The following is a 26,665-nucleotide window of genomic DNA, read 5'->3' on the forward strand; positions in this document are numbered from 1 at the left end:
AAATATTAACATAAATGGAGTTTAAGAAATCTCCTCTTAAAACTAGCTAAAACGCTCATCAGTCACAATGGTGTTCTTTTTATTCACATGACATTTTTATATATCAAACAAATAAAAAAAAGTATGACATTAATGACATTAGTGTCTTGGCTAGTTGAAAAGAGCACACAAGATGGAACAGCGGTAGGCCTACCTGACAAGGTCATTTAGACACCCGGTTCCATTGTCGCCTAGCAACTCCAGCTGCTCGTTGAATTCATCGCACAGGTGATTGGCCAGCATAGCGGTGTTACCGGGAGTCAGCCTGCCCTTGATCAGAGCATTGCATGCTGGGTGGAACTTGAAGAAGCTCTCCTTGCTGATGGAGGCTGAGGAGAGACGGAAGGAAGCCACATATTTTACATCACACCTCCCAGGCCCATCTGGCATACCTGGCATTTCTCAGTGGGCCCCGTACCCTCGTGGGCCCCTATTTTCAGAAATGTTAAAAATAAAATAAAATGGTGAGTCCCTTCTTCCCCGCTAATTATGAGGCTCCCCTTTCAGCCAAAAGTGCTCGGCCCCTATTTCTACATCCCTATTGCTTTACATTACTTAGCATTACAGTTGGCTCTTTTCGGAGAAGGAGAGAATGGGGTTGCGGCGCAAACATTTCTCAGAGAAGGCCTGGTGTTTGTTTGTACACAGAGAAACGGACTCCATATTCTAGGTCAGTGGTTCCTAAACTTTTGGATTTTGGATCTTTTGACCTTTTGGATTTTCGCGACCCCCCTTGGCATTTTTTTGGTCCATTAATATTGCTAGATTTTCCATTGATAGTTTGGCCGCTAATATTTGAAGAAATCCACAGGAGGGCAAACACATGTAACCATACAAGTGCATACTGTTACTAACGAAATTATGGAATTATGTTACCTGTTGGCTGTTAACCATTTTAATGCGATGTCCCTTTTGCAGGGGTGGAAAAGTAACTTATTACTTTTACTCAATATTGTACTTGAGTAGCTTTTATGAATACTTTGTACTTTTTAAGTAAATTTTTAAATTAATACTTTTACTTTTACTTTTACTACTACATTTTGACCCAAGTACTTTACTCAATTACACTGGAACCTGGCCTGAGTACTGAGTAAAAAAAATTGACTGAGAGACAAAATGCCATGCACAATAATGCCACAATCCGCCAGAAATGAAAGATTGTGCAGGATGGCACACAGCATTTCCACTATTTTACTATCTTGTATCAATGTATTGGATGATGGCTGGTGCCAAGCAAGAGATAGAGGTTATGGAGGACGATATTCAAGAAAAATAAACATGACATTCTCAAGAGGAAAGCTAATTAAAAGTAACTAAGTACTTTTTACTCAAATTAAATTTTAAGTGAAGTACTTTTTACTTTTACTTGAGTAGATTTTTAGATAGGTACTTTTACTTGTACTTGAGTAGAATTTAGGCAAAGTAAAGATACTTTTACTTGAGTACACATTTTCTGTACTCTTTCCACCTCTGCCCTTTTGTTCGCGACCCCCTTTCAGTATCTCCCCTATATGTCCCGACACCCAGGTTGGGAAGCACAGTTCTAGGTTAAAGGACCACTTCTGCCAATATCAATATGCTGTTGTATTGCTCAAGCTACCCTTGACTTGCCAGTACCCGTTGATGCTGCATTTTTCGGCTCAGCCCTTTCCGAGATCTAAGCTATTCTAATGGGGGCAGTTTTTGTTTACATTTTCAAAAATCTTAACATAGGCCTACTCCAAATATTTTCTCAATAGGTATCGCTGTTTGCTAGTTGTCTGTTGATGTTGCATAACCTTTTGGATGTTTTTGGGATTAAATTCAGATGTTTTTTTGAAATGTAAACAAACACCTGCTCCCATTACTATGACCAGGATCTCGGAAAAGGCTGAAAGAAAAGAGAAAAAGAAATCTCAGGTACTGACAAGTCCAGGGTAGTGTAAAGGGCCGTACACACACATCGCTGCTATTTACCAGCTTCTCGCTTGCTCGCCTACTCGCCTCTCTTTCATGGAACGTTCGCTGAAAGTTCCCGCGTCTTTAACTGCCAATGAACAGGCGAGAAGTACCGAACTCTGCCTTCCAATTGGTTACTCGCTTACTCGCCTCGCTCGAAGATAAAATATGTTCAACTCGGGATCCGCCCACATCGCATCGCTTGTACAGCACTTACCTACTCGCCTGCTAGTCTCGCTGGAACACATTGACATTCTATTGAGTTCATTCGCTGAGCGAGTAACTAGCAGCGACGTGTGTGTACGGCCCTTAAGCATTACAACTGCATGTTGACATTGGCTGAAGTTATCCTTTAATTAACATGGTATAACGGTATTTCACAGTGTGGTGAACTTGGCCATTGAACTTGAACTGTCTGCCATGGCCTACACAGCCGATGCCATCATAAATGATTCAAAGGGGAAAGGAAACCCTTTTTGCTAGATTATCACTGAATAATGTACAAGTAATGGAGCCCAATGTATACAGTCACGGTTAGGTTGAATTTCACGGTCATCACCAACATAGCGAGGAGAACATATACTGTAGCTTGAGGAGAGTAGGCCTACGGTACGTACATTAAGATCTGGTTCAGTTGGTTCAACTACCTACTAGGTGAGAAGCCCTAACAACAAAACAAACAAAAACGTATAATAACAGTGGCGGTTCTGGCACAGACCCAAGAGCATGCAGAACAGGTTTTAAGAGACACACATTTCGTCATACAACCAGCTCGAGAGAAATGTGGCTTGACATGATCGCTCACTTGTAACTCACTCTAGTTATCTCGCCTGACAGATACCTTGCCATTGGAGACGTAAAAACATTTGCACATGGCACAAGCATGGCACAATCAGAGTCATGCAAAAGGACACACACAGAGATAGGACGAATGCAGGTAATATGGGCTGCTATGTTGTGTTATCAGAGAAAGGATACAGTTAAATCTGTTGCTGCTATGTTGTGTTATCAGAGAAAGGATACGGTTAAATATATTGCTGCTATGTTGTGTTATCAGAGAAAGGATACGGTTAAATATATTGCTGCTATGTTGTGTTATCAGAGAAAGGAGACGGCTAAATCTATTGCTGTTATCAGAGAGAGAGAGGACAGTTAGATCTGTGACTGCTATTTTATCACACAGAGAGGGGGGGCCAGGTAAATGCGAGTGGTAATCTAGGTGTACTGTACACACTACAGGTGTGTTGTACTGTATCTACCTGTGTTGTAGCAGGCGTCCTGCACTCCCTGCTCAAAGTCCACGTCTTTGGACATGAAGAAGGTGCGAAAGTCCTCGTGAAGGGTCACAAAGGTCAAGCGCTTCCCGGCGGCGCGGATGGTGAACACCGGGCCATGCTGAGGATGAGAACACATTATGGCAACATTAACCCTATCCAGACCAGGCTTTTTTGGCATTCCTTGGACCGGGGGGAACCGAATGGCGTATTACCACCAAACTTGGAGGGGATGATCTTCAGCCAAAGACCTATGCATGACATCAGTTTGGTGTCATTATTGGATATTATGACATCATTATGACGTCATTTCCTGATTTTATTTTATTTTTTTGCCCAAAATGTATTTTCCATCAGACCATTTAAAATGTTCACAATGGTGTCGGATGCTAATGAAAATGTAAAAAAATATGAAAAGTGATGATGATGAGACTTAGCTCAGTGATTTTTGGTCAGGCGTACCTGTCAGAAAACCGTTGCCATGGCAACAACAAAGACGATAAACCTAATCTTTTGGTATCACATTGTAGCCAACTTCATTTTAGGAAAAGTCACAAAGTTTCGTAGTCATAGCTTTAGTCATTCAGGAGTTACACGACATCAAATTTGGTGCTGGCACTTTTAGTCCCCCCCCCACCCCGGTCTGGATAGGGTTAACGTGACATGCATGTAGCCGCATAGCATAGCATAATAACAGTGTTTCTGTAACATAGTTATACATGATGATCACACTGAGGTTACATTGATTACATTGCGAAAGTTTTTAATCATGGTAAGTATACGTCAGATTAAAGATTTTTATGTCTCTTATTTTGCATGTCAGATGAGGTACAATGACATGTCAACTGACAGAAAACTCAAAACAACTCAAAACAACCACATTCACATGCAAACAACATTTTGTACCAAAGAAATGCTGACATGCTGATGGCAGATACTCCAAAGAAAAAAGCCTGCGTCATTAACAGCAACAGCAACAACAACAACAACAAATTGGCCCAAAATGTTGTTCCATGACCTTGTTGTCAGCTGCCTCCCTCGCCCTCATCCATGGAGCCTAGTGGCCTAGTTTGCCTTTCAGAAAGCCCAGCCAACCAGTTAAGTACCACCCATAGAGACAGACAGGAGATCAACAACAGCTCCCCTCGTTTCAACTCTGGACAAGCATGCAAGCGCGTCTGCGTGTCTGCGTGTGTGTGCGTGCCTGCCTGCGTGCCTGCGTGCGTGTGTGTGTGTGTGTCATGGGCCTCTCTTTAAAAAAGGCTCATTTTGGTGAATTGCTGAGTTTGAAATAGCCAACAAAAGTACCAGCCATGCAGGTAGCATATAGATTCATGGGTGTTTCACAGCACGGTACCAGTCATGCAGGTAGAATAGCATGGATTCCTGGGTGTTTCACTGTACAGATAAAGAAGAACAAATCTAATCTAATCAGACAGACCATCTGTTTTGACTTGTATTGACAATCTATCCTTATCCTTACGTAATAAATGTGGCGTTCATCAACAAATCAGCAAACTTTGCAGCTGCTTGAGCTGTATGAAGCAGGGGCTATACTTGGCTATACGTGGCTATACCTATAGGGGCATGGCTATATCTGTTTTCCAGGGGCACGTGCCTAGGTATTTCTTTTTCTGTGCCCCAGTGTGAGATTCATAAAAAAGAAACAACAACTTTGCTGCGTTGAAATTTTACAGAGTGCACATGCACTACTTGCAATAATATAATAAATGTACAAGGTTTTTAAAACAAATAACTGCCAAAAGAAATGTTTGCTCGCATGCTTGCATTATCTCTCAGTGCCCCTGTATAGCATTGTGTAGAGCTAGTGTTTAATCCCCCCACCCCCCCACCCCCCCAGATCAATAAAGTTACTCAACTCCAATATAACAAAGTTGAAACCATGTAATAACATACCAGTAGTGTTGTAATGACATCTGTAAGAGTACTTCTGCTTTATACAACTCTGACAACTGTACTACTAACAGCACTTCAGTGCAGTTTAATTCATTTGCAGCATGTTCACATCTGATATGAGGAAGCAAACGTTTTGGTGCAGATCAAGAAGAGGTCCTGTTTTTGTCCCCCAGAGTATATAAAAAGTGACATGTGGAGTAGAGGAGAGAGGAGGAGAAGTGAGGTGAGCAGAGGAGGAGCTGGACATGTGGAGTAGAGGAAAGAAGAGGAGAGATGAGATGAGGAGGGCAGAGGAGGAGCCGGACTTTTGGACTCCTCGGCCCATGGCTCATCATCGGCATTGAAAGCACATGCACGTGTGCGAGTGAGCGTGCGCGCGCACACACACACACACACACACACACACACACACACACACACACACACACACACACACACACACACACACACACCTTTGCCTCTCTCTATTGGTTGCACTCTCACACACTGTAGTAGAGTGTGTGTGAGTGGAAATAGTTCGTTCAAAGCAGCCTGATAGCCTAATGTGCACTGTTCCATTGGAACATTACAGGGATAGGAATTAAATGACTTAATTATCTTTGTACAACACTTCGATATCACATTAGATAATACATTTACGACATGGTCATTGCCATTCTGGTAACAGGGGCATGTTTAAACAGATTTAAGTCACACCCCATATCCCCCATTCAGACATAGCCTAAAGAATAACATTGCTTCATGTGTTCTGAAAGAGATGGAATGGAGGTGGTGATGAGCTCCGGCAAATGACTTCAGAATGAGATGAAACATACCGGTAGATAGTGCAGGCCAGGGCCCACTGCCAAAACAACGCAAGGAACAAAATCAAGACCAAACATGATCACACTCGCCTAGCCTACAGGATCTTTCCACACTCATCAACTCAGGAAAATACAGCCCAGCAATAAAGGTGTTTTCACATGATCAGGGATTATTCGCATGCTCTGGGGTGCACTTGCCTAGAATAGCCTACCACTCCTGCTCTTACATTGACCATATTATGTCCCTTGACTTGTTGAATATTGAGACAGGTGTGAAAGGAACTGTTATATGCCAAATAAGAAGCCAAATTAATGTGTAGGCAAATAACACAAGCAGATCAAAACTTGCCTAGGCAAGTCATGAAAGTTGACATAAACACATATCCAATGTAAATTAGGTTTAAAAAAAAAAAAAAAATCCATGACATTTTCAAGTAGCCTATACGGCTGCTGAACAGCATCTCAGTGTTGTGTAGGCTATTTGTTGACACCTGGGAACACATAGGCCAACTGAGTTGTCCAATTTCAATCATTAAAAAAAGAATTTATTCCGTCTAAAATATTGCACTTGCATTCGAATGTCTGTTTTAGTTCTGGGTCCTCTCAAATATTGAAGCAGCCTAAACGTCGCATGGCATGCAGCCTACCTTAGCTCTTGCCTCGGCAATGAAATCCAGCGGGGCTTTTCCAAATTCTAGAGCAGCACCGAGCCAGGGGATCCATCCTTTTATGCAAGGGGGCGCATTCGGGTGATTCTCCGAAAATAATAGATGGGCTGAAATTACAATGACGATCAAAGAAAGAATTAAAGTGATCCAGTCCATGGCAACCAAAAACTAAGTCCAGACTGATATGAAGTTGACAAGTGCACAGCCACTGTCACCGCCACCTAAAAAAAAAAAACGGGATGGAGGAGTGACTTTGACGACAACCAATGAGGTAGGCTCCTGTCATCTCTGTGGGGTTTTTTTTACAGTGAGGACGTCACGTCCTGGGAGCGATTACAGTAGGCCAACATAGAAATATTTTATTGGACGAATACGTTTCTTTCTTTGTGAATGCATTGATAGAAATGTTGCCTGAGGGGTGTGCGTCTGTTTGCCAATGGCTTAGTTCTACGCCTAGGCCTAAATGGTCTGCAAGTCCCTGCAGACAGTCTGGATTCAACTATCTAGTCACAAAGTCACAAACAGTAGCATACAATGTAACAATAGACATATTTTAATGAATGAGAGTGCTTAAATCTTAATGCATGGAATTGATGAAATGTCTGTTTATCATGGACCAGCTGGTTGCACAGTTGCAGGAATCTTCATAGAACTAAACCCACAGACCTGTATTATTAAACCATCCGGCGCTCCCCCGAACCCCAGGCTTCTGCGGGTGGCAGTCGAGTCGCGCTGTCTGAGTTATTACGTCACGCACACAGTAATGGCGGCGTTGGCTGTTAGAGGAAGGAGCCCAAAGATCCTGAAACTTTATTTCTGACATCACACGCAAGGATTACAGTGTGCTTGCATCGTAGAAATTAGGTGGTGCGACCATAAACAACTGCGAGGAGCGTCGTGCACTTTTGCGTGCAGTTACACACCATTGCGCGAAAGAAGAGTTGAATTTTGCGGCTGACTTTGAGGCCAGTTTTCCTAGTGACAAGCTATCGCTAACTGGCTAGCGCACCGTGCTAATGAAACGTTACCAACCAGGAGGAAATTGCTAACGACTAGCACTTAATGTAACCAAGAGGTTTTCAACCTAACGGTAACGTTAACCTACTGGTACAGATAAATAACGTTATATAGTCATCATCGGTCATTTATGGCCTTGTACCCTTCTCCGATGCTGACATATAAAGGCAAAAGGGCATCGTTCTAATTGGATAAGATATCCTTGGGGCGCATTTATTTTCGTCCAGTTTGTAACCAACACAAGATAGCTGCGTCGGCTAGCCTGGCTTGATAGCGAGTTTAGCAGACTAGAGTTTGGAGAGCTAGCCGGCGGGCTTGCTTATTAGGTCTGTATGCCACAATGGAAAGTTTAACCCTGAGTGATGTGGAGCAGAAGTATTACTCGGATTTGTTTATCTACTGTGACACGGACAACACCAAAAAAGTGGCTTCTAATGGCAAAGTTCTTGACCTGTTTCGAGCGGCCCAGCTACCCAATGATGTGGTTTTGCAGGTAAGATACTGAAGTGGCTTCTCAGTAAGTTGTCTTGTCAATAGAACTACCCACCATGAACAGCGACCATGATTCATGCAATGGCATTAGTGTCACGTAATTGGCATCAGATAGGCCGACATTGGGGTGGAAACACTTCAGTAGAAACATGTGTGTGTTGTTTAGGAGCAAGTGTCATATCTTCTTTTCGCACATCATTGCTAACCTACGAGGGGTTATAGTGCATGTGATGCTGCAGACATACCCATAATTGTCAAAGAGACCTTAGGCTTATTTGGAGTGACACTGACATTGATAGCTAAATGGTGTATGGGCGAAGGACGAATAGAATTATGCTTAAAATGTGCACATACTGTGACCAGGACTGTCTACTGTTAGCTAACCTGAGCACTAGTTCATATTGGGCAAAGTTGGTCTGGGAATCGACCCAGATGGCGCATGGTTAAGCTCCCAAGGTGTGATGGATGTCTTCCCCAACTGTGCCTGATTGCTGTCTTGGTCTGATCATTCAGCTAACGTTTCCTCCCCCCTCCGATGAAAACAACCCTGCTCCTAAACGATTTGGTTCTGGTTGTTGTGTTTAAATTGTTGTGTTGCTTGTGGCTAATGGGAGTGAAAAGCCAGGGGATGTAAAATGTCACCTTTGCAGTTGCCTTTGGTTGTTATTACTTGCTAACCAGATGTGCTAGCACGTTAGCCTGCCAACGTACATCCCCGTAGCAATCCAGCTGCTAAATTGGCATATTTTGGAGACGCTGTGAATGAAATGACAATGCAAGAACAAGATGGTGAATGCAGTCTTGTTAAATAATCAGGTTAAGATGAATACAAATGTTTTTGATTAAACGGTAACCTTCATGAGACGGTTAGAATGTCTAGTTCTAGCTTGCTAGCAAACTTCCTCGGGACCTTGTGTCCGGCTGGTGGGCTGTGGCTGTCTGTCTATCGACATATTAGGAAGGGAAGGGAAGGGAGGGTTAACGAGGCTCTTTACCTAGTTAACATGACTCGAATTTCTGATCCACAACACCGTTGGCTGGCTACACCAAGCCAGCCTGAGTAAGCAAAGCAACCAAGAAGGGTCTCAGGTGACATCACCATCCAAACAAACAATACACACAGATTGAACATGTTATTATCAGCAGACCCTTTATGGCTACTTCATCATAATGTCAGATGTGTGTGGGTAAAACTGGTGAAATGCTACTAGGTAAGGAAATCAAAAATGTAGAAACCCCTGTCTTTCCTGTCAAAACGTGGCTGTGTGTGCTCGTGACAGTTCTGGGGTGTATGAGGTCCTTGCACAGAGGAATCTGTTGGTGTAATTGTAGGCGCATGTGATTCAGAGGGGTGTGTCCTTTCCACAGAATCAGGAATAACTGTGATTGACGGGCATTTAGTAATAAGCTATTAGCTGACACAAGCATAAACTTCACCCCTATATCGCTGGTGTGTCCACTTGTAAGGAAACAGCTGTGTCCTACTCGGTTTTTGAATGCAACTTAATTGTAAGCAGCATCTGTTTATGCCAGAATAGTAAGATCATTCAGTAGCCTCATATCCATGTGCTACAGTTAAGCTTTTGTATTTACAAACGGAACTGCGAGAGAGAGCAAGTTCCCCTTGTGCTCTGCTCATGGTGACGCTGGTGAATAGCAGCCAGCATGGTCTTCCTCTGCATCACTCCCCTCAGTTCCTCTCTCTCTCTCTCTCTCTCTCTCTCTCTCTCTCTCTCTCTCTCTCTCTCTCTCTCTCTCTCTCTCTCTCTCTCTCTCTCTCTCTCTCTCTCTCTCTTTCTAACCCTGAACCAGCTGATCATTTACAGGCCAGTCTGAAACTGCCTGGGCACAAGCAAACACACGACTTCAACCAAAGAATTTAAGTCTGTGTCTCGCTCTCATTCCCTCTTTCTCTCGCACACTCTCTCTGTTCGTTTATCTCTCGCTCTCAGGCCCCCATCTCGCCCTCCTTCCCTCCCTCCCTCCCTTTTTGAATGTCTGTTGCTCTCTTTACTCTCTCTTTGTCTATCTGTTTTGTTCTTTCTGTGCCTGCCTGAGTCTGTCTAGATCCTTTTGATGTAGCATACGGTATGATGCTGTTATTTAGGCCGGGTATCATGTGTGGACCGCATGCTTGCAGCATCATGGGCAGCCAAGGCCTAACGGTTAGGGAGTTGGTCATGGAATCGGAATGTTGCAGGTTCAATGCCCATTCCATCCATGGCTGAAATGCCCTTGAGCAAGGCACCTAACCTGATGTTGTTTCAGGGACAGGAACCAATGTCCTGTAATTATTACTGTAAGTTGCAAATTGTTAAATAAGTGTCAGCTAAGTGTAATGTGATGTAATGTGATGTTTGTTTGGGCCCTGCAGATCACAGAGCTGTGTGGAGCGACGCGGCTGGGCCACTTTGGGAGGAGTCAGTTCTACATTGCACTAAAGCTCATCGCCATCGCCCAGTCCGGACTGCCACTGAGGGTCGAGAGCCTGAACTCAGGTGAGTGAGTGAGTGAGTGAGTGAGTGAGTGAGTGAGTGAGTGAGTGAGTGAGTGAGTGAGTGAGTGAGTTTGAATGCCTTGGTCAGTTGCAGGGCTTGACATTGGCACCTGGAAAAAAGCTGAATGCTGTGGCTATTATAATGTCAGTGTCACTCTTGCAGCACAATTTTTTTTTTAATGTCAAGCCCTGCTTATCTGATACCGAAAGGGGCTCTTCCTGGGCCCTCATCCTTTGGGAAAGAGAGTATTTTAAGCTCTCCATGGGCCTTTTTCAAGTGAGAATACCTTCAAACACTGAACTTTTTCATGCATTCAAAGCAGGTAGATATGCAAATAGACACCACTATTTTCTGCCTGATACCGGTAGTCGTACAGTATATACCTGCTTCGTCTCAAAGCGGAACTTTTTTGTCTGATGTCGGGGTGAAAGTCTGATTGGTTGCACGGTGGACGGATCGGATGCTTCCTGCCTCCATCCAATGCTGTGGCTTGCTCATTAGTCATGAGAGATCGGACTCTCTCGTTCCTCTTTGCCCAGGGGGTGGTTACATGCTTGCTCAAAAGCATCAATCAGGTTGCAGGTTCGAATCCCACTCCAGTCGGAAGCGCTCTGGAGCAAATAATAATAAGTAAGCCCACATTGCGTTTGGGACCGTGACCCTTAAAGCCTGCGCACACCTGTTCCAATTCTGTCGGATCTGACCATTTCGGTCATTCAGGGTGGGATAAACAACATGCTCTAAAACTAGTATTTAAACACAAAATCAGCATCGTGGGCACTGGATATTTTTAGCTTCCTCAAAGCGGCAGATTGTTTTTCACAGTCAGTGTGAAGACTTGTGCGATATAGTCATGGGTAAGCGGTTAGGGTGGCATACTCTTAGCCCATAGGTTGTCGGGTCGACTCCCGACCTGCCAGGTTGGTGGTGGGGAGGATAATTAACCAGTGCTCTCCCCCATCCTTCTCCATGACTGAGGTACCCTGATCATAGTACCGTCCCGCCACACGGCTCCCTTGGGGCACCATCGAGCCTGCCCCTCTTGCAAGGGTGAGGCGTGAATGCAGTTTTGCTATGTGCAGTGTGCACTTGTGTGTTGTAGAGTGCTGTGTCACAATGACAACGGGAGTTGGTTTCCCAGTTCCCGGCTTTAAATTAAAGCTTTAGGCTTTACTCGTCGCACTAGCTGACAATCTCAATGCCTAATGTAGGAATCGACCACAGCAGAGGAGCACACACACACACACACACACACAGACAGACACGCACACACACGCAGCCTTTTCTTCTTGCGTTTAAAGCATAGAGCAGCTGAGTAACACAAGGCCTTTCTCTCTGCCTGCCGTGCGGCTGCAGGAAGTAGTGGTGGCTGGCGCGGCTCTGCTGGGTAGGAGGAGGAGGAGGAGGAAAGAGAATAGAAACTTAGACAACAGGAAATTGCAGATCAAGCCCCAGAGGCTTCATATTGCTGCCTGGGAAGGAAGGCAGGCAGGCAGGCACAGAGATGGAGGGTGCATTCCAATATGCGGACTTCTGTCCTCCCTTGCTCACTTGCCTGCTTGTGACCTCATGATGATGTCACTGACGACACAAAATTAATTCAATATCTTGCACAATTTTAATGTCATTTTCTCATTTGCAATTGGGATGGTGAATGAAAATTAGTCCTCCAAAATTGCTCTGACTAGGCTGACACCTTGAGGCCACAAGCACAAGTGGAGGACGGCCGGGAGTGTGCATATTGGAATTAGGGATGGCAAATATTGAAAAAACTCTTAACCGGCTACTGAGACTCATTAACCGGTGGTTAACCGGTTAACCGGTAATCTTAAATTATACAACGTTCGCGTGCCTGATATGCACAGCACTGTTTTTTTTTGCTGTGCAGACAGGTCCTGCCATGTCCAGCCACTGTTGCCAGATGGAAAATGCTGAATTATCGTACTAAAACCTCAAAATTATCGTTTTTTGGGAGGATATTATCATTATAATAATAATTATTATTACAACCGGTTAACCGGTGGCAGAAAATTTGAACCGGTTAAAGTTGATCCGGTCGACTATCGGTTAACCGGTTACCGGTTAACATCCCTAATTGGAATGCACCCAGAGGGACTGAGAAAGACATGGAGTGCATTCCAATATGCAACCTTGCATCCTCCACATGGGCTTGTGGCCTCGCCCAGCCTCCTGGCCCCGCCTCCATGGAGAAAACAACTCAGTTTCCCTGCTGTCAGTCTAGGCAAAATCATTTTTGGGGGACTATTCTTCATTTACCATCCTGTTTGAAAATTAGAAAATGACTTTACAATTGAGCTTTTGTGAGATATTGAAATATAATACTGTTGTCTGTTGTTAGTGATGTTATCACGACTTATTACTTCCTGGTACGAGGTCACAAGCACGCGTAGGACGCAAGGTTGCATATTGGAACGCACTCATTGACAGACAGACGACGAGCATAGTTTGGTGGGGGCGGGGGCGGGAGCGGGTTAAGTAAGTTGCGTTGCATCACAGTGCCATTTTGAAACGATGTCTCCTTGATGTGGTTGCATTAAGCTCGCTGAGTTGTTCGCACTGGAGATTGTGCCTTTTTTGAAAAGGACATCTCTCAGTAGCGGTGTAAATAAAATCGAAATGTATCGCGGTTCTCGAATGCTCGGACGTGCTGCCTGCATGAACAGTTTTTTAGCTTCTTTTGAAAAATGAAAGGTGTATTACAACACATTTGTCTGTGTCTCCTCTGTCTCCGCAGTCAAGGACCTGCCCCTGCCGCGGTTCGTGGTGGGTAAGAACGAGCAGGAGGCTCGGCACGCGGCGGTGTACCCCGACTCCGAGAACCAGAACCAGGGGCCGTACGCCGCCGTCTTCCCCCGGCCGCCAGGCCGAGGCCTGGGTCTGGGCCCGGGCAAGAAGATCCCCCTCACGCACGAGGTCATACAGCCAGGGCCCGGGGGCAACACGGCAGATGCACAGGTGAAGACGAGGAGTGGGCGTGCGTGCGTGCGTGCGTGCGTGCGTGCGTGCGTGCGTGTGTGTGTGTGTGCGCGCGCGCACATCTGTGTGTGTGTGTGTGTGCGTGTGAGAGAGAGCGCGTGTGTGCGTCCAGCTCTGCACTGTAGTGGGCTGTCCAGGTGAGCTGTGGGTGTGTGATGAACAGACAGGTTTCAAAGCTAAAGGGCTTTTTTTGCGGGATGCACGCCACACAGAGGGATGGAGTAAAATAAAAACAATTCCTTTGATGTAAGAAAAAAAGAAGCCTGACATCAACTAACAGCATCTACTGTTGACTTTGCTAGTTAGAGAGGGTTTACTAGGACGTCCCAGGGCTCTGGCGTGTCTTGACTTTGGTTGAAAGGGAGTGATGAATATAGGGATGCACCGATACCACTTTTTTGAAAACCGATACAAGTAAGAGTACATTAATGTGTGTACTTGCCGATACCGAGTACCGATACCGATACCTTTTACCACCAAAATACAATGAAAATAAATGCATGGCCTTGTTTTTTTCCACCTGTGATATTTTTATTTGTCCATTTCCATGTAGATTTAAATGTTAGTAAATGTACGAGGTGGCACTTTTTTCCATGATGCTTTCAAGTCCACAGAACGTGACAAGATTTTGCATTGTATAATAGCAGTATCGTGTGTAATAGCACTAGCAGTATCGTGCCTGGTATCGGCAAGTGCTTGATGAGTACAAGTACGAGTATAATGAGCAGTATTGGGTGCTGATACCGATACCAGTATCCCTAGATCAGTGGTTCCCAAACTTTTTTCCTTGCGCACCCCCTTGTACATTTCAATGTGATTCTCGCACCCCCTAAGCGAATGTTTTGGTGTACTTATGGCCACTCAAATATGGGTTCACAGCACAAATCATTGGACATTATGCAGAGTCATTTAGGGAAACCTCGTTTACAATAGACTTGATGTTTCTTCAAACATACAACGCACCAAACAGTTAAAAACTACTTAATGTACATTAATACAGCATGAAAACACATATCTGCCATTGCTCTATTCAACTCGCGCACCCCCTAGGGGCAGGCCACGCACCCCCAGGGGTGCACGCACCCCAGTTTGGGAAACCCTGCCCTAGATGAATATCAAGTGTTTGGTTGAAAGGGAGTGCTATATATCATGTGTTAGTGAGTTAGCAGCATTACAACATAAGATCCCTGTTATTTTGCAAGACGGCATTTTCACAGCGTGTTAGCGTGCGTGCGTGCGCGTGTGTGTGTGTGTGTTTGATGTATGTGGGCGCCCTGGCTCTTGGGCAAGTAGAACTCAGCAGTTTTCGCCTCGTGAATCTAGCAAATTCACATTTCTGAGACAGAAGCATAATTTAATATTATATACTGTATAAGTAACGGCCATTTGGGAAATGTATGCTTTGGCAGCGTCATTAATTTTGGCACGTAACTGAAAGACTGGTCAATTGTACTGGACTGACTGTCCGTGGAGCCCCAGGGCTGCTGTTGCATTCAACGATCTCTGGGCCGCTGGTGCCTGAATGAACTTGACGGGTAATTTCAGCAACACCCATCCACCCTGTGTGGGGTGGGTGCGTGCGTGCAGAATATGTGTGTGTGTGTGCGCGCATGGGTGTGTGTTTGTATGCGCGCATGTGCGTGCGTGTGCCTGTACGTGTCCTTGCACGCACCCTCAAATGATCACATGGTTACACATGATTTGAAGCAGGCAGTGACTAGGCTATACTCAGTCTTTCTTTATTCCTCAGCTGAAAACCTGTGGAAAAAGAAACCTGTCATGTCCTGTATGGATAACACTTGGTTCGGGAGAAGTCCTTAAAGGTTTTATCCGGAGTTGGAGCAAGTTTGCCTCATTTTCGCATGTTTGGGATGAAATACAGTCACTCTAGAGCAAAATCACGGCAAAAGGATGCGTTTTGAGAAAGTTTGATAATATCATGTTAGCCTCGTTAGCCATATAAACTCCGGATAAATCCTTCAAGCCCTTATACACAGACTCTACTGTAATGTTAAAGCGGTATGCCACTATTTTGGGGCTTAATACAGTTAAAATCGTTGGCATGCTACACGGATGCATTGACTTTCACTAGCTTAGCGACATGCTCCCTCTTTTAACTTGTCTTAAAACAAGACAACGGCTTACATGAAAAATAAGACACTTTACCACCTATATAAACCCTGGTCAACGATTTTAACTGTATTAAGCCCCAAAATAGTGGCATACCCCTTTAACCATGGATTTCTTGTTTGCTCGCTCTATCTATCTATCTATCTATCTATCTATCTATCTATCTATCTATCTATCTTGCTGCCATCCTTGTCATTCTACCCCCTGTCTCTCTCATCTCATCTCTCTCTCTATCTCTCTCATCCCCCCCCTCTCTCTCTCTCTCTCTCTCTCTCCCTCTCTCTCTATATCTCTCTCTCTCTCTCTCTCTCTCTCTCTCTCTCTCTCTCTCTCTCTCTCTCTCTCTCCTCCTTCCTCTCCTCCAGCCTGACACCACGTCCCCGGTGGTGTCTCCGCACCAGTCCCCTCCCACGTCTCCTCCGTCCTGGAGGAAGCACTCGCGGCAGCCCAGCGGCAGCAACACCGACAGGCCGCCCGTACAGGTGGTGCCCGTACAGGTGGCGCCCAACGCCTGGCCACACTTCAGAGAAGCACAATCAGGTACACACACGCGTATGCACAGACACGCACACACACACACACACACACACACACACACACACACACACACACACACACACACACACACACACACACACACACACTTCTCTCCTCATCACTAATGAGATTTTAGAACTGAGTCATTAAAATGCTTCTCCCCAAAACTCCACAATGTCAAAATAAAATTGATCGAGGAGGTACTTAACTGGTTTTTGAATATCTCACAATAATGCAACCTCTCATAGAGAGCCTTGCTGTGGTTATATCAGCACATTAACTGGTCTCTCAAGTCAAGTCAAGTCAAGTCAAGTCAGCTCTTTTGTCAATTTCTTTACATGCAATGAATTGAAATGATGTTTTTTTACATAGGCATACTTAAGGTGTAGACCATGGGTGGGGAACCTATGTCTGGAGGGCCGTTTGCGGCCCTTGAGGCAGTTTTATCCGGCCCCCGAGAAAATTTCAATGTTATGCAGCTTCACATGAAATATGACATATTTTGAAAAGGAATCTTAGAAATTACAATTGCAATACAATTAAGTTATATTCAGGGGCCCTTTACAAGGCGGGGTCTGTTTTAAAGGTGGCTGCCTTCAATATAGGCCTAAAGTGCAGGGGGAAATCCTGATTTTTGTACATGGTACGGCCCTCTGAGGACTTTTACGGCCCTCGGAGTCATTTGAAGTGGCCCATCGAATGAAAACGGTTCCCCACCCCTGGTTTAGACAGTACAGACCTAGACAATACACATGCAGTACCCATACAATGCCCATTCAATACACATGCAGTACCCATACACATTCAGACATTTCAAAGTGCAAGAGACTGGACAACAGATGACATCTCCCGGGGAGCTGCTGAGTGAATTCGGTACCTTGCAATAGCCTTGCGCGCCATCCTACGTACTTCCGCCAAGACACTTGGCTCCGCACTACGTCTGGTACCTGTCCTCTGTGGAACGACCGGTAGGATTTGCGCCGGTGTTCTGACAAACGGTCCTACATTGTAATTTTATCCTACGGTAGGATGTTCTATCAGACATGTCTGTTAAACGGTCCAACATCGCCATAGATAGACGTCAGACATGTTTGTTCAACAGCTTACAAGTTAAATCCTGATTTTTCCGAAAATGTCTTTCCTCCTTCCTTCCTCCTTCTTGCAATCGCGTCAGATCAAACAAAGTCCAGACCATGAATACGACATGGAAATGGTATTATTATGGGATGGTCAGGACCAGGCTAACCTTGCAGGGCCACAAGCCATGTTGACAGGTAGCTTACTCTCATATCACAGTAGCTTATAGTATATTATGTTTTTGCCCAATGTTTATCTGATTCTATTGGCAGATGAGCTAAAAGCCAGGGCCCTGGTAAAGCCCTGCTACCTACAGACTTCAGTTACGTGTACATTGATGGGTGGTCATGTATGATGAAGTGCAATGCTGTCTCTGTGATGCTGGAGAGACATCTAGGTTACCGTTTTCTAAAATACTTTGCACCCTCTTGCTCTCCTTCTCTCACCCTCCTCCTGTCTCTGCCATTGCCATTGATTCTCTCTCTGTCCCTCGTTCATTTGCTCTCTTACCGACCCCCCTCCCCCTCTCTGTCTCTCGTTCACTTGCTCTCTCACCTTTTCTCTCTACACCCCCCTCCCCCTCTCTGTCTCTCGTTCACTTGCTCTCTCACCTTTTCTCGTTCTGTCTTTCTGCCACTTGCACACACTTTCTCTCTTTCTCTTTCTCTCTCTCTCTCTCTCTCTCTCTCTCTCTCTGCACCCGTCTCCTCCTCCTCCTCCTCCTCTTCCTCCTCCAGGTCCGGTGGTGCCAGGCGATGGGATGTGGTCGGGCCACTCCCCTCCTCCGGTTCAGGAATCCTGGGTCAGTTTTACAGATACCCCTCCCTCCAGCACACTTCCAACAATGCACCCATCGTCTCTACAGGTAGCGCAGCACATACGCTTCCTTTCTCACATGTGGGCCCGTCCCTCTTTTGGCTAGTCTCTCCCCTACACCCCCCCGCAGTTTGTATGGGATATGTCTGTGCCGGACAGTGCTGTAAAAAAAATAGTTTCTGCTATTATTTAATTTGAATACTCAAATACTCATACTTTTAATATATTTTTCTGACCTGTGACGTCACGCAGCCCGCCCTCCACGTCCAAATTTCTCAATCGAAGGCAACTTGTTTGTGCTCATTTGTGCTGTGAAAATTATAGCTTGAATCACTTGATTTGTAAAGTTACAGCCGTTTTATTATATTATCATGCTATTATTTAATTAATAGACAAACATTTTTACTGCACTATAGTATCCGGCACAAACATAGCACATACAATCTGCAGTGTTATTTCAGCATTATGGGTCTGAGGGGGAGGCAGCTTCACACAGGTCCCACACCTACCTACCTACCTACCTCCCTCCCTCCTGCCTCCCTTCTAAATGTATTCACTTCTAGAGAGTCCCAGTCAGTCAAGTCAAGTCTTAATTGAACACAGAAGTCATCCAATAACTCATTAGAATTCACCTGACATCACATGGATCCCGGAAAAGTCCGAACCTGAAGCATCTTCCTCTTATTCACCCTCTTTGCTCTGACTGACTAGGGCAGGGGTTCTCAATCTTTTCCAACTTGGGGCCCACCTGAAATTTTAACAAATGTTTGGGGCCCGATCTATAACCCGATAAACAATAAAACTCAGGAATCAACAGCAACACACACAAAAATGTTATTTTGATTTTTAGAAAGTGATTTCAAGGCCCACTTGGAATACCTTCAGGGCCCACAGTTTGAGAATCACTGGACTAGGGAATGGGGCCCAAAGTCAAAAACTTAAGAGTGCCACCCACCATGACCGCCACCCCCCCACCACACCATGCTGACCTCAACATGGCAGTCATGGTAAAGCTGTTTATAGTCCCTCTGTGTTTGAAGGGATCAAAGCCAGTTCTTAGGCCATGCTGCCTGCCACTCTGCATTGAGAACCACAGCAAGGCCAGTCAAAGCATTACCGCAGATTAGTGTCTAGCAGACTAACTGCCGACTTGTTGTTGATCCTTGGTGGGTGTTTACTCACCCACATGTAAACACAGGATATACTCATGAACGGCCATCCGGGTACTTTGCTCTTAAATTTGCGTTACGCCCCTTTATGGGTGAAAACAAACCGAATGTCTCATTGACTTACATGCTACATCGGCTAGCCTAAATGAACACCTTCCATGCTTCAGCCACGGCTGTTTGGCTATATTATTTGAACAGCCGGCAACACAACACGTTTTCGGCATGTTGCGCCTGAACAACGGTAGTCTACAGGTCCGCATCTTTCGTTTATTAAACCCCAACATCACCAATTGACTTGCATGGGTAGTTTTCCCCCACAAATGGGCGTAAGGCACATGGAAAACGTCACGCCGTTCATGGGTATAGCGGCTCTGCCATGGCCAACCGGTAGGGCACTCGTCTACCATGCGGCTAACCCAAGTTCGATTCCTGGCCCGAGTCATTTGACGACCTCTCCCTGTCTCTTCCTGTCCACCTCTTACACCGTCCTGTCGAATAAATTCGAAAGAGACAAAAAAAAAATCTTTCATAAAAATAAAATAGTAACCCCTTGCGGGGTATTTCAAGAACCTGGCCCAGTCACTCAGTAGTAAACCCGGTCATGTTAATCTTAAAGGGACACTGTGTGAGATTTTTAGTTGTTTATTTCCAGAATCCATGCTACCCATTCACTAGTGTTACCTTTTTCATGAATACTTACCACCACCATAAAATTTTAAGTATTCATTATGACTGAAAAAAAAAATCACTTTTCTTACATGAAAAGGGGGATCTTCTACATGGTCCGCCATTTTGAATTTCAAGAAATGGCTATTTTTAGCTTAAAAAAATGACTGTACTTGGGCCCTGCTAGAAAATATTAGTTTATTACTCAGTAAACTTTCATGAAAAGATCAAATTTGGCAATAGGCAGCCCAGTTTCAATGAGCAGCATAGTTGCAGTACCTTTTTTGACCATTTCCTGCACAGGGTACCTTTAAAGAAGTGGTAAATCATGTAGTTATTGAAGAGCCTGGAGTGCTCATTGCCTTTACTAAATATGACCTGTAGGCTATCATTAGCATGTTTACCACTTCCTGTAGGTTGACAAGCTTTCGATGAAACATACCGCTTCTAGGCAATGCACACACACCTAATTGATCGGTATCATCCCTCTTCCATTTATTTCATGGTATCTGTTATAGTGGTATGGTTTGTCCAGAAAGTATTTGACCAATTTCTCTTTTTTGGCCAAATACAGTAAATACATAAATGTAGAAAAGGATGGAATTGCACTGCTATTTTTGGCACGTTTTACACATAGCCCACCCCTCCACCTACTGTTTAAGGATACGTTCCTGTGTTTGTCTCTGTATTTATTCATTTCTTCGTCGTTTCACCTTTTTCCCAAGTATTGTGTGTTTGGTTTGCAGTGTGTCTGTGTGCATTACATGTTTTGTATCATATTATATACGTCATCTTATCGTTTCACTTCTGCACTTGAAAGTCTGCTCTTGCTCCCTCATAATCCAAGTCTACTGCTAACGCTGTTGTATTGACATGACTTAAGTTAAGTGTTTGTTTTTATTTATATATATTTTTTTGTGTGTGTTTTATGCTCGTTATGGCTTTTCACTGTTTGTCGTTACCTATGAGCATGTCTCTTGTGACTGGCATGACCTTGTCTTTTTCGTGAGTATTGAGAAACACCTGGTTGACTCTTCATTCATTCTCCTTCTACCCCACCCTCCGCCATCCGCCCCTCCTCCCCTCTCTCCATCCTCCCCTCTCTCCTTCCTCCCCTCTCTCTCTCCTCCGCCATCCCCCCCTCTCCTCTCTCCCCCTCTCCTCCCCTCTCCCCCTCCTTCCCTCTCTCCTTCCTCCCCTCTCTCCTTCCTCTGCCATCCTCCCCTCTCCCCCTCTCCCCCTCTCTCCTCCGCCATCCTCCCCTCTCCCCTCTCCCCCTCTCCCTCTCTCCCCTCTCCCTCTCTCTCCCCCTCTGCCCCTCTCCCCTCTCTCCCCTTCTCCTCCCCTCTCTCCTCCGCCATCCTCCCCTCTCTCCCCTCTCTCCCCCTCCTGCTCCCCTCTCCCCCTCTCTTCCCTCTCTTCCCTCTCTTCCCCCTCTCCCCCCCTCTCTCCTCCACCATGCTCCCCTCTCTCCTCTCCTCTCCCCCTCTCCCCCTCTCTCCTCTCCTCTCCCCTTCCCTCCCCTCCCATCTCCCTTCTCCCCCGCCATCCTCTCCTCTCTCCCCCTCTCTCCCCTCTCTCCTCTCTCCCCCTCTCCTCCCCTCTCTCCTCCCCTCCCCCCTCTCCCCCCTCTCCCCTCTCTCCTCCGCCATGCTCCCCTCTCCCCCTCTCTCCTCTCCTCTCCCCCTCTCCCCCGCCATCCTCCCCTCTCTCCTCTCCTCTCCCCTTCCCTCCCCTCTCTCCCCTCCCCCCCCTCTCCTCTCCCCTCTCTCCTCTCCCCTCTCTCCTCTCCCCTCTCTCCTCTCTCCCCCTCTCCTCCCCTCTCTCCCCCTCCTGCTCCGGCCCTTCCAGGAGAGCACAGGGGTCCGTACGGGTCCGAGCGCACCGCCCTCCACCAACGAGCTGCAGAGGCAGACGAGTGGCTACGAGGACCCCTGGAAGATAACAGACGAGCAGCGGCAGTACTACGTTAACCAGTTCAAGACCATCCAGCCAGACCTCACGGGCTTCATCCCCGGTAGGACCAGAGGAATTGCAAACACAAGCAGATAATAATTGGAGTGCTTCTGGGTCTTCGCCCTTTTTTCCCCTTGGTGCTCATCTGTGTATGGGCTCTCAAGTTTAGTCAAGGAAGAAACGTTCTCAGAACTTCTCTTCCTGGAGTAAGAAGCATTGCATTTTTATTTTGTGACATGGGGAGATTTGCTCCTCAGTTCACTGAAGTTCACAGAGCGGTGCCCGCGCCCGCACCAGTTATATATCATCGTCTTAACTAAATATGACCTGTAGGCTATCATTAGCATATTTACCATTTCTGTAGGTTGACATGCTTTCGATGAAACATACCGCTTCTAGGCAATGCACACACACCTAATTTCAGTGAAAGGGACAACTCCGAAATCTGGTATCATCCCTCTTCCATTTATTTCATGGTATCTGTTATAGTGGTATGGTTGATTACAGCAAGTATTTGACCATTTTCTCTTATTGGCCAAATACAGTAAATATATAAATGTAGAAAAGGATGGAATTGAGTTCACAGAGCGGTGCCCGCGCCCGCACCAGTTATGTGCGGCACTGAAGTGCTTACCTGCCAACAATCCGTGATCATACCCGGATAAACCTGCTGATGCCCAGGTTGTCGTCACGGCTCACGTTGAAAAACCAAGTATTATTCAATCGATTCGCATTGCAAACCAGCTCTCCAGTTCGCGAACGCAAAGATCTGCGGTGTGAACACGCTGTCCGGTTCGTGATGAGGAACGGGAACGGGGAACGGGAACGGGAACGGGCACCGGCGTGGTTCTCAGTCGGCCTGAACACACCATGTGTGAATCTATATGACGGCTATAACACTATGCAATTCCATTCACTTTTTGACTGTTTCACTGTCTAACCCAGTGGTGTCAAACTCAGGCCCGGGGGCCAAATCTGGTATTACAGTTGGCCCTCATACATCATTAACGTATAGTGTACCAAGAACATGAAATTTGGTGTTTCTCAGAAGTATGAGCGGGCCCAGGCCAATGACACAGCTCACACTCCTGTGCAACACAGTATGTGCCAGTGTGTGTGAAATTAAACTATGAGTATTAAGTGAGTGACTGCACGATTTTAGTGAATTTATTAAACATAAATCTTGAGCTCGGCCCGCAACTTCGTTCCATATTGTCATGTTGGCCCTCAGTCAATTTGAGTTTGACACCCCTGGTCTAACCCGAGAACTGTACAGGCGTGGTCAAGCATGTTACGATCCATTGAAGATATTTTGAAAGAGACCAAGACCCTTGATTAACAACCCCCCCTTCCCTTTTTGTATGGTCTTATACTGCATCTCATTTAACTTACTTATTCGTATGTGTGTGTGTGTGTTTTCTTTGTTTTGTTTATTTTGTTTTGGGGGAATGCATATATTTCATTTTATTTATATTGTGTGATCATTCACACACTATACCGCTTTTACCTCAACAGAAAACTGACCTTAACTTTGTTTGTACTGTCATAATGTCTCAATAACATGAAAAATGTTGATCACCAAAAAAGGATGTTTATCGAGTGATGTGTTGTACTGTCATAATGTCTCAATAACATGAAAAATGTTTATCGAGTAATGTGTTGCGCTTGTTCTCTTCTCTTTTTTTAGGATCAGCAGCTAAAGAGTTTTTCACAAAGTCCAAGCTGCCGATACTAGAACTGTCTCATATTTGGTGAGTATTTCTCTGTAGTTGTTTGGTGATCAGCCCAAACAAGAAGGTACTTCAGGGTTCCCACTGGTGCTTGAATTCCTTGAAAATGCTTGAATTTTAATTAAGTGTTTTCAAGATTGTGAAAATAATTGGATTTTTGGTGAAGTGCTTGAAAATGCTTGAAATTTGTGTCAAGTCAAACTCAGTAAGCCAAATAATAGAAATAAATTGTTCAGGTACATACAAAATCTGAGGGAGTGAGATGTCAGATGGGATTTGCCATTCGACACCCTAAAATTGATTAGAATGCAGGAAATTGCATCTTAAAAACACAACATTTTCTGGGGGAGGACCCCCACACCCCCTTCCCGCGACCTATTAAAGGTGCTGGAAAATTGAAAATTTGGTGCTTGAAAAGTGCTTGAATTTGTTCATGAAAAATGTGTGGGAACCCTGTTTCTTGTTTCGTACAGCAATTCAACGTGGGGGCGTAGCGTTTTGCCTTCTACAGTTATTCTGCAGCCTGTTGCCTCACTGTTGCCCCGTCTCTGTGGAAAAAAACAAAACGTTCTCCCTTCCGTCTAACTTGGCAGAACAACTTTTGGTAAACTTGAACCCCATTGCCAACTGTAAAAGAGATAATTACCTTTTGAATTGTGCTTTTGTGAGGTATTGAATAAATCTTCATTTGTCAATGACGTCTCTGCCTCGCATCATGAGGCCACAAGCAAGAGCAAAAGATGGGAGATACTAGGTTGACCTGGGGCCTCATGTACAAAGAAGTGTGTGGATTTCCTACCAAGAAAGTGCGGGCGCGAAAATCTTGAAAGTTACTTACGGACAAAAAAATCTGGATGTATCAATAAGTGCGTAACCAGGTTTTGCCGTGAAATCTTGCGCACATGCACGAGCACACGCGGGCCCAAGTCTTTGCCTTGCCTCCTCCCTTAAATATTCTATATGAACATTCTAATTAGTATGAACAGACCCATTCATGTGCATTCATTGGTTGAAAGAATTGGAAAGGGAACGCGGGAAATATATTTCATGATGCGAGGTGAAGGCGCTGTTTCGGAGGTAGCCAATTTAAAAGGAAAAAGGCTGCGCTCAATAGCCTAACAAAATTACTTTGGCGTGTATAAAATCAGGCATCGGTAGCCTAATACTTAATGTGAGGACTGCAGAAAAAACTGTCATGTTATACTGCAGTACAATGCAGGTTTCCCAACAATTGATATTTACAAGGCATTACATTAAAACACATTGCGATGAGGCAGTCGCAAAGGCTTCGGAGAAATAAACATTTATGTCGGGTATAAATATGAAAGATGACATATATAGGCTACGCCACATGTAGGCCTATGAATAACTTGCAGCCAATACTCAGTTAGCCTATAAAATCACCTGTTAATTGATGGAGTAATTTTACAGTAGCCTTATTAAAAGAGAAAGGCAAGCACTGCGGTGAGGACGTTCCCAACAAATGCGAGAAGACAAATCGCAGATCCAGAAAATATTCTATGTTTAATAGCTGCCCAATACTTGAAATAATACTGCTGATGGGCATCCAATTTCATTGTAATTCCAAGATAGTTTCATGAGTCCGCTTCATTTTAACCAGCTGCCTCAACAATAATATGGTTGAGGTGGTTTTCTTCTTCTTTTTTTAAAAATCACGCGCCCTCAACATTAAAATCCACGTTTAACTGGCTGCATCTCTGCAATATTTCCGACCGCGTACAACACATGTAGTTGCGCTGCATGCCTCTGTCTGCCGCCAAAAAGACGCAATGCACCAACGGCAACTTTTACGCTTACGGAAACTTCCACAGCAGCCCTGAAATTCGCGTGGAGATCCGCAGTTTTCCATATCTTGTCTGTTTTGGTACATCTGACGGTGGCCGTGGAAAACAACTTGAGTAGCTTTTTTGTCCGTAAGTGAGCTTCGTACATGAGGCCCCTGTACCCTGTGTCTCAGAGAGAGTCCATTTTGTTGGCTGACTGAGTGAAATACGACATAGTATTTACACATGTTTTGTGGAACTGCTAAATTTTTTGAGAACTGAGCATGGTCAGGGTCTTAAGTAATATAAGTAATTATGATGCCCGGGTAATGGCGAGGGTTGGTCTAAAATTTTGCTCACAGTGGTCTTAAAAGGTCTAAAATTTTACCCACTAAATCCTGATTACTTAACGTACGTGACTTTGGTGCTGCTGTTGACTGACTTCCAGGGAGCTGTCGGACTTCGACAAAGACGGCGCGCTGACACTGGACGAATTCTGCGCCGCGTTCCACCTGGTGGTGGCCAGGAAAAACGGTTACGACCTCCCCGAGAAGCTTCCGGAAAGCCTCATGCCAAAGCTCATCGACCTGGACGACTCTGCAGGTATGCAACTCTACGACTCTGCAGGTATGCAACTCAACCCATTGATGCTGGATGTTGCATATACACAAAATTGACCTAGTCACTACAGGGATGTCAAACTCAGGCCCGGGGGCCAAATTTGGCCCGCTGAGACATTTTATTCGGCCCACGAGATCATTTTTTCATATATGTGTTACAGTTGGCCCACATACAGTAGTACACCATTCATGTATAGCGTAACATGACTTGAAAATGAAATTTGCTGTGTCACAGGATGTGCAGACATATTCTAACTAACAAATATGATGGGAAAGAGTGTATGTGAAATTTAACTATGAGGATGAAGTGCATGAATGCACAATTTTAGTCATTTTTGTTAAATAATTGTTGAGTTCGGCCCTCGACTTCCTTCCAGATTTTGATTTTGGCCCTCAGTCAATTTGAGTTTTGACACCCCTGACCTAGTCAATGTTCCCTTAGCGCTGTAGATGGTGGCGGCGGCGCTCATCTAGTGCAAGCCGTCACCAAACAACACATAAAGAGGAGGAGGAGGGGACACATTGGTGACTTGTATA

The 26,665-nt window shown here is 45.1% G+C and overlaps 2 protein-coding genes across 11 annotated transcripts in view; one reads left to right on the top strand and one right to left on the bottom strand.

Moving 5' to 3' along the window:
• The window catches only part of LOC134469472 (24-hydroxycholesterol 7-alpha-hydroxylase), a 29,656-nt gene extending 22,824 nt beyond the window's left edge, over window positions 1-6,832 (bottom strand). The window contains exons 1-3 of the mRNA XM_063223752.1: window positions 6,619-6,832; window positions 3,237-3,372; window positions 194-368 (exon numbers count right to left, since the gene is read on the bottom strand). Coding sequence (XP_063079822.1) covers window positions 194-368; window positions 3,237-3,372; window positions 6,619-6,795 — 488 coding nt within the window. The 5' untranslated portion in view covers window positions 6,796-6,832. The remainder of the gene's footprint in view (window positions 1-193; window positions 369-3,236; window positions 3,373-6,618) is intronic.
• A 567-nt stretch (window positions 6,833-7,399) lies between these two features.
• Window positions 7,400-26,665, top strand: part of reps1 (RALBP1 associated Eps domain containing 1) — a 40,088-nt gene continuing 20,822 nt past the window's right edge. For 5 of the 10 annotated variants that reach the window (XM_063223793.1, XM_063223794.1, XM_063223795.1 and 2 more), the window contains exons 1-8: window positions 7,400-8,149; window positions 10,523-10,646; window positions 13,402-13,622; window positions 16,139-16,313; window positions 18,125-18,252; window positions 21,890-22,055; window positions 23,682-23,745; window positions 25,957-26,111. In XM_063223793.1, coding sequence (XP_063079863.1) covers window positions 7,997-8,149; window positions 10,523-10,646; window positions 13,402-13,622; window positions 16,139-16,313; window positions 18,125-18,252; window positions 21,890-22,055; window positions 23,682-23,745; window positions 25,957-26,111 — 1,186 coding nt within the window. In that variant the 5' untranslated portion in view covers window positions 7,400-7,996. Of the gene's footprint in view, window positions 8,150-10,522; window positions 10,647-13,401; window positions 13,623-16,138; window positions 16,314-18,124; window positions 18,253-21,889; window positions 22,056-23,681; window positions 23,746-25,956; window positions 26,136-26,665 lie in introns of all 10 variants that reach the window. The other 5 variants (XM_063223789.1, XM_063223791.1, XM_063223790.1 and 2 more) reach the window with 2 other exon arrangements.

This window comes from Engraulis encrasicolus, chromosome 18 (assembly GCF_034702125.1).
Source record: "Engraulis encrasicolus isolate BLACKSEA-1 chromosome 18, IST_EnEncr_1.0, whole genome shotgun sequence".
NCBI lineage: Eukaryota > Metazoa > Chordata > Actinopteri > Clupeiformes > Engraulidae > Engraulis > Engraulis encrasicolus.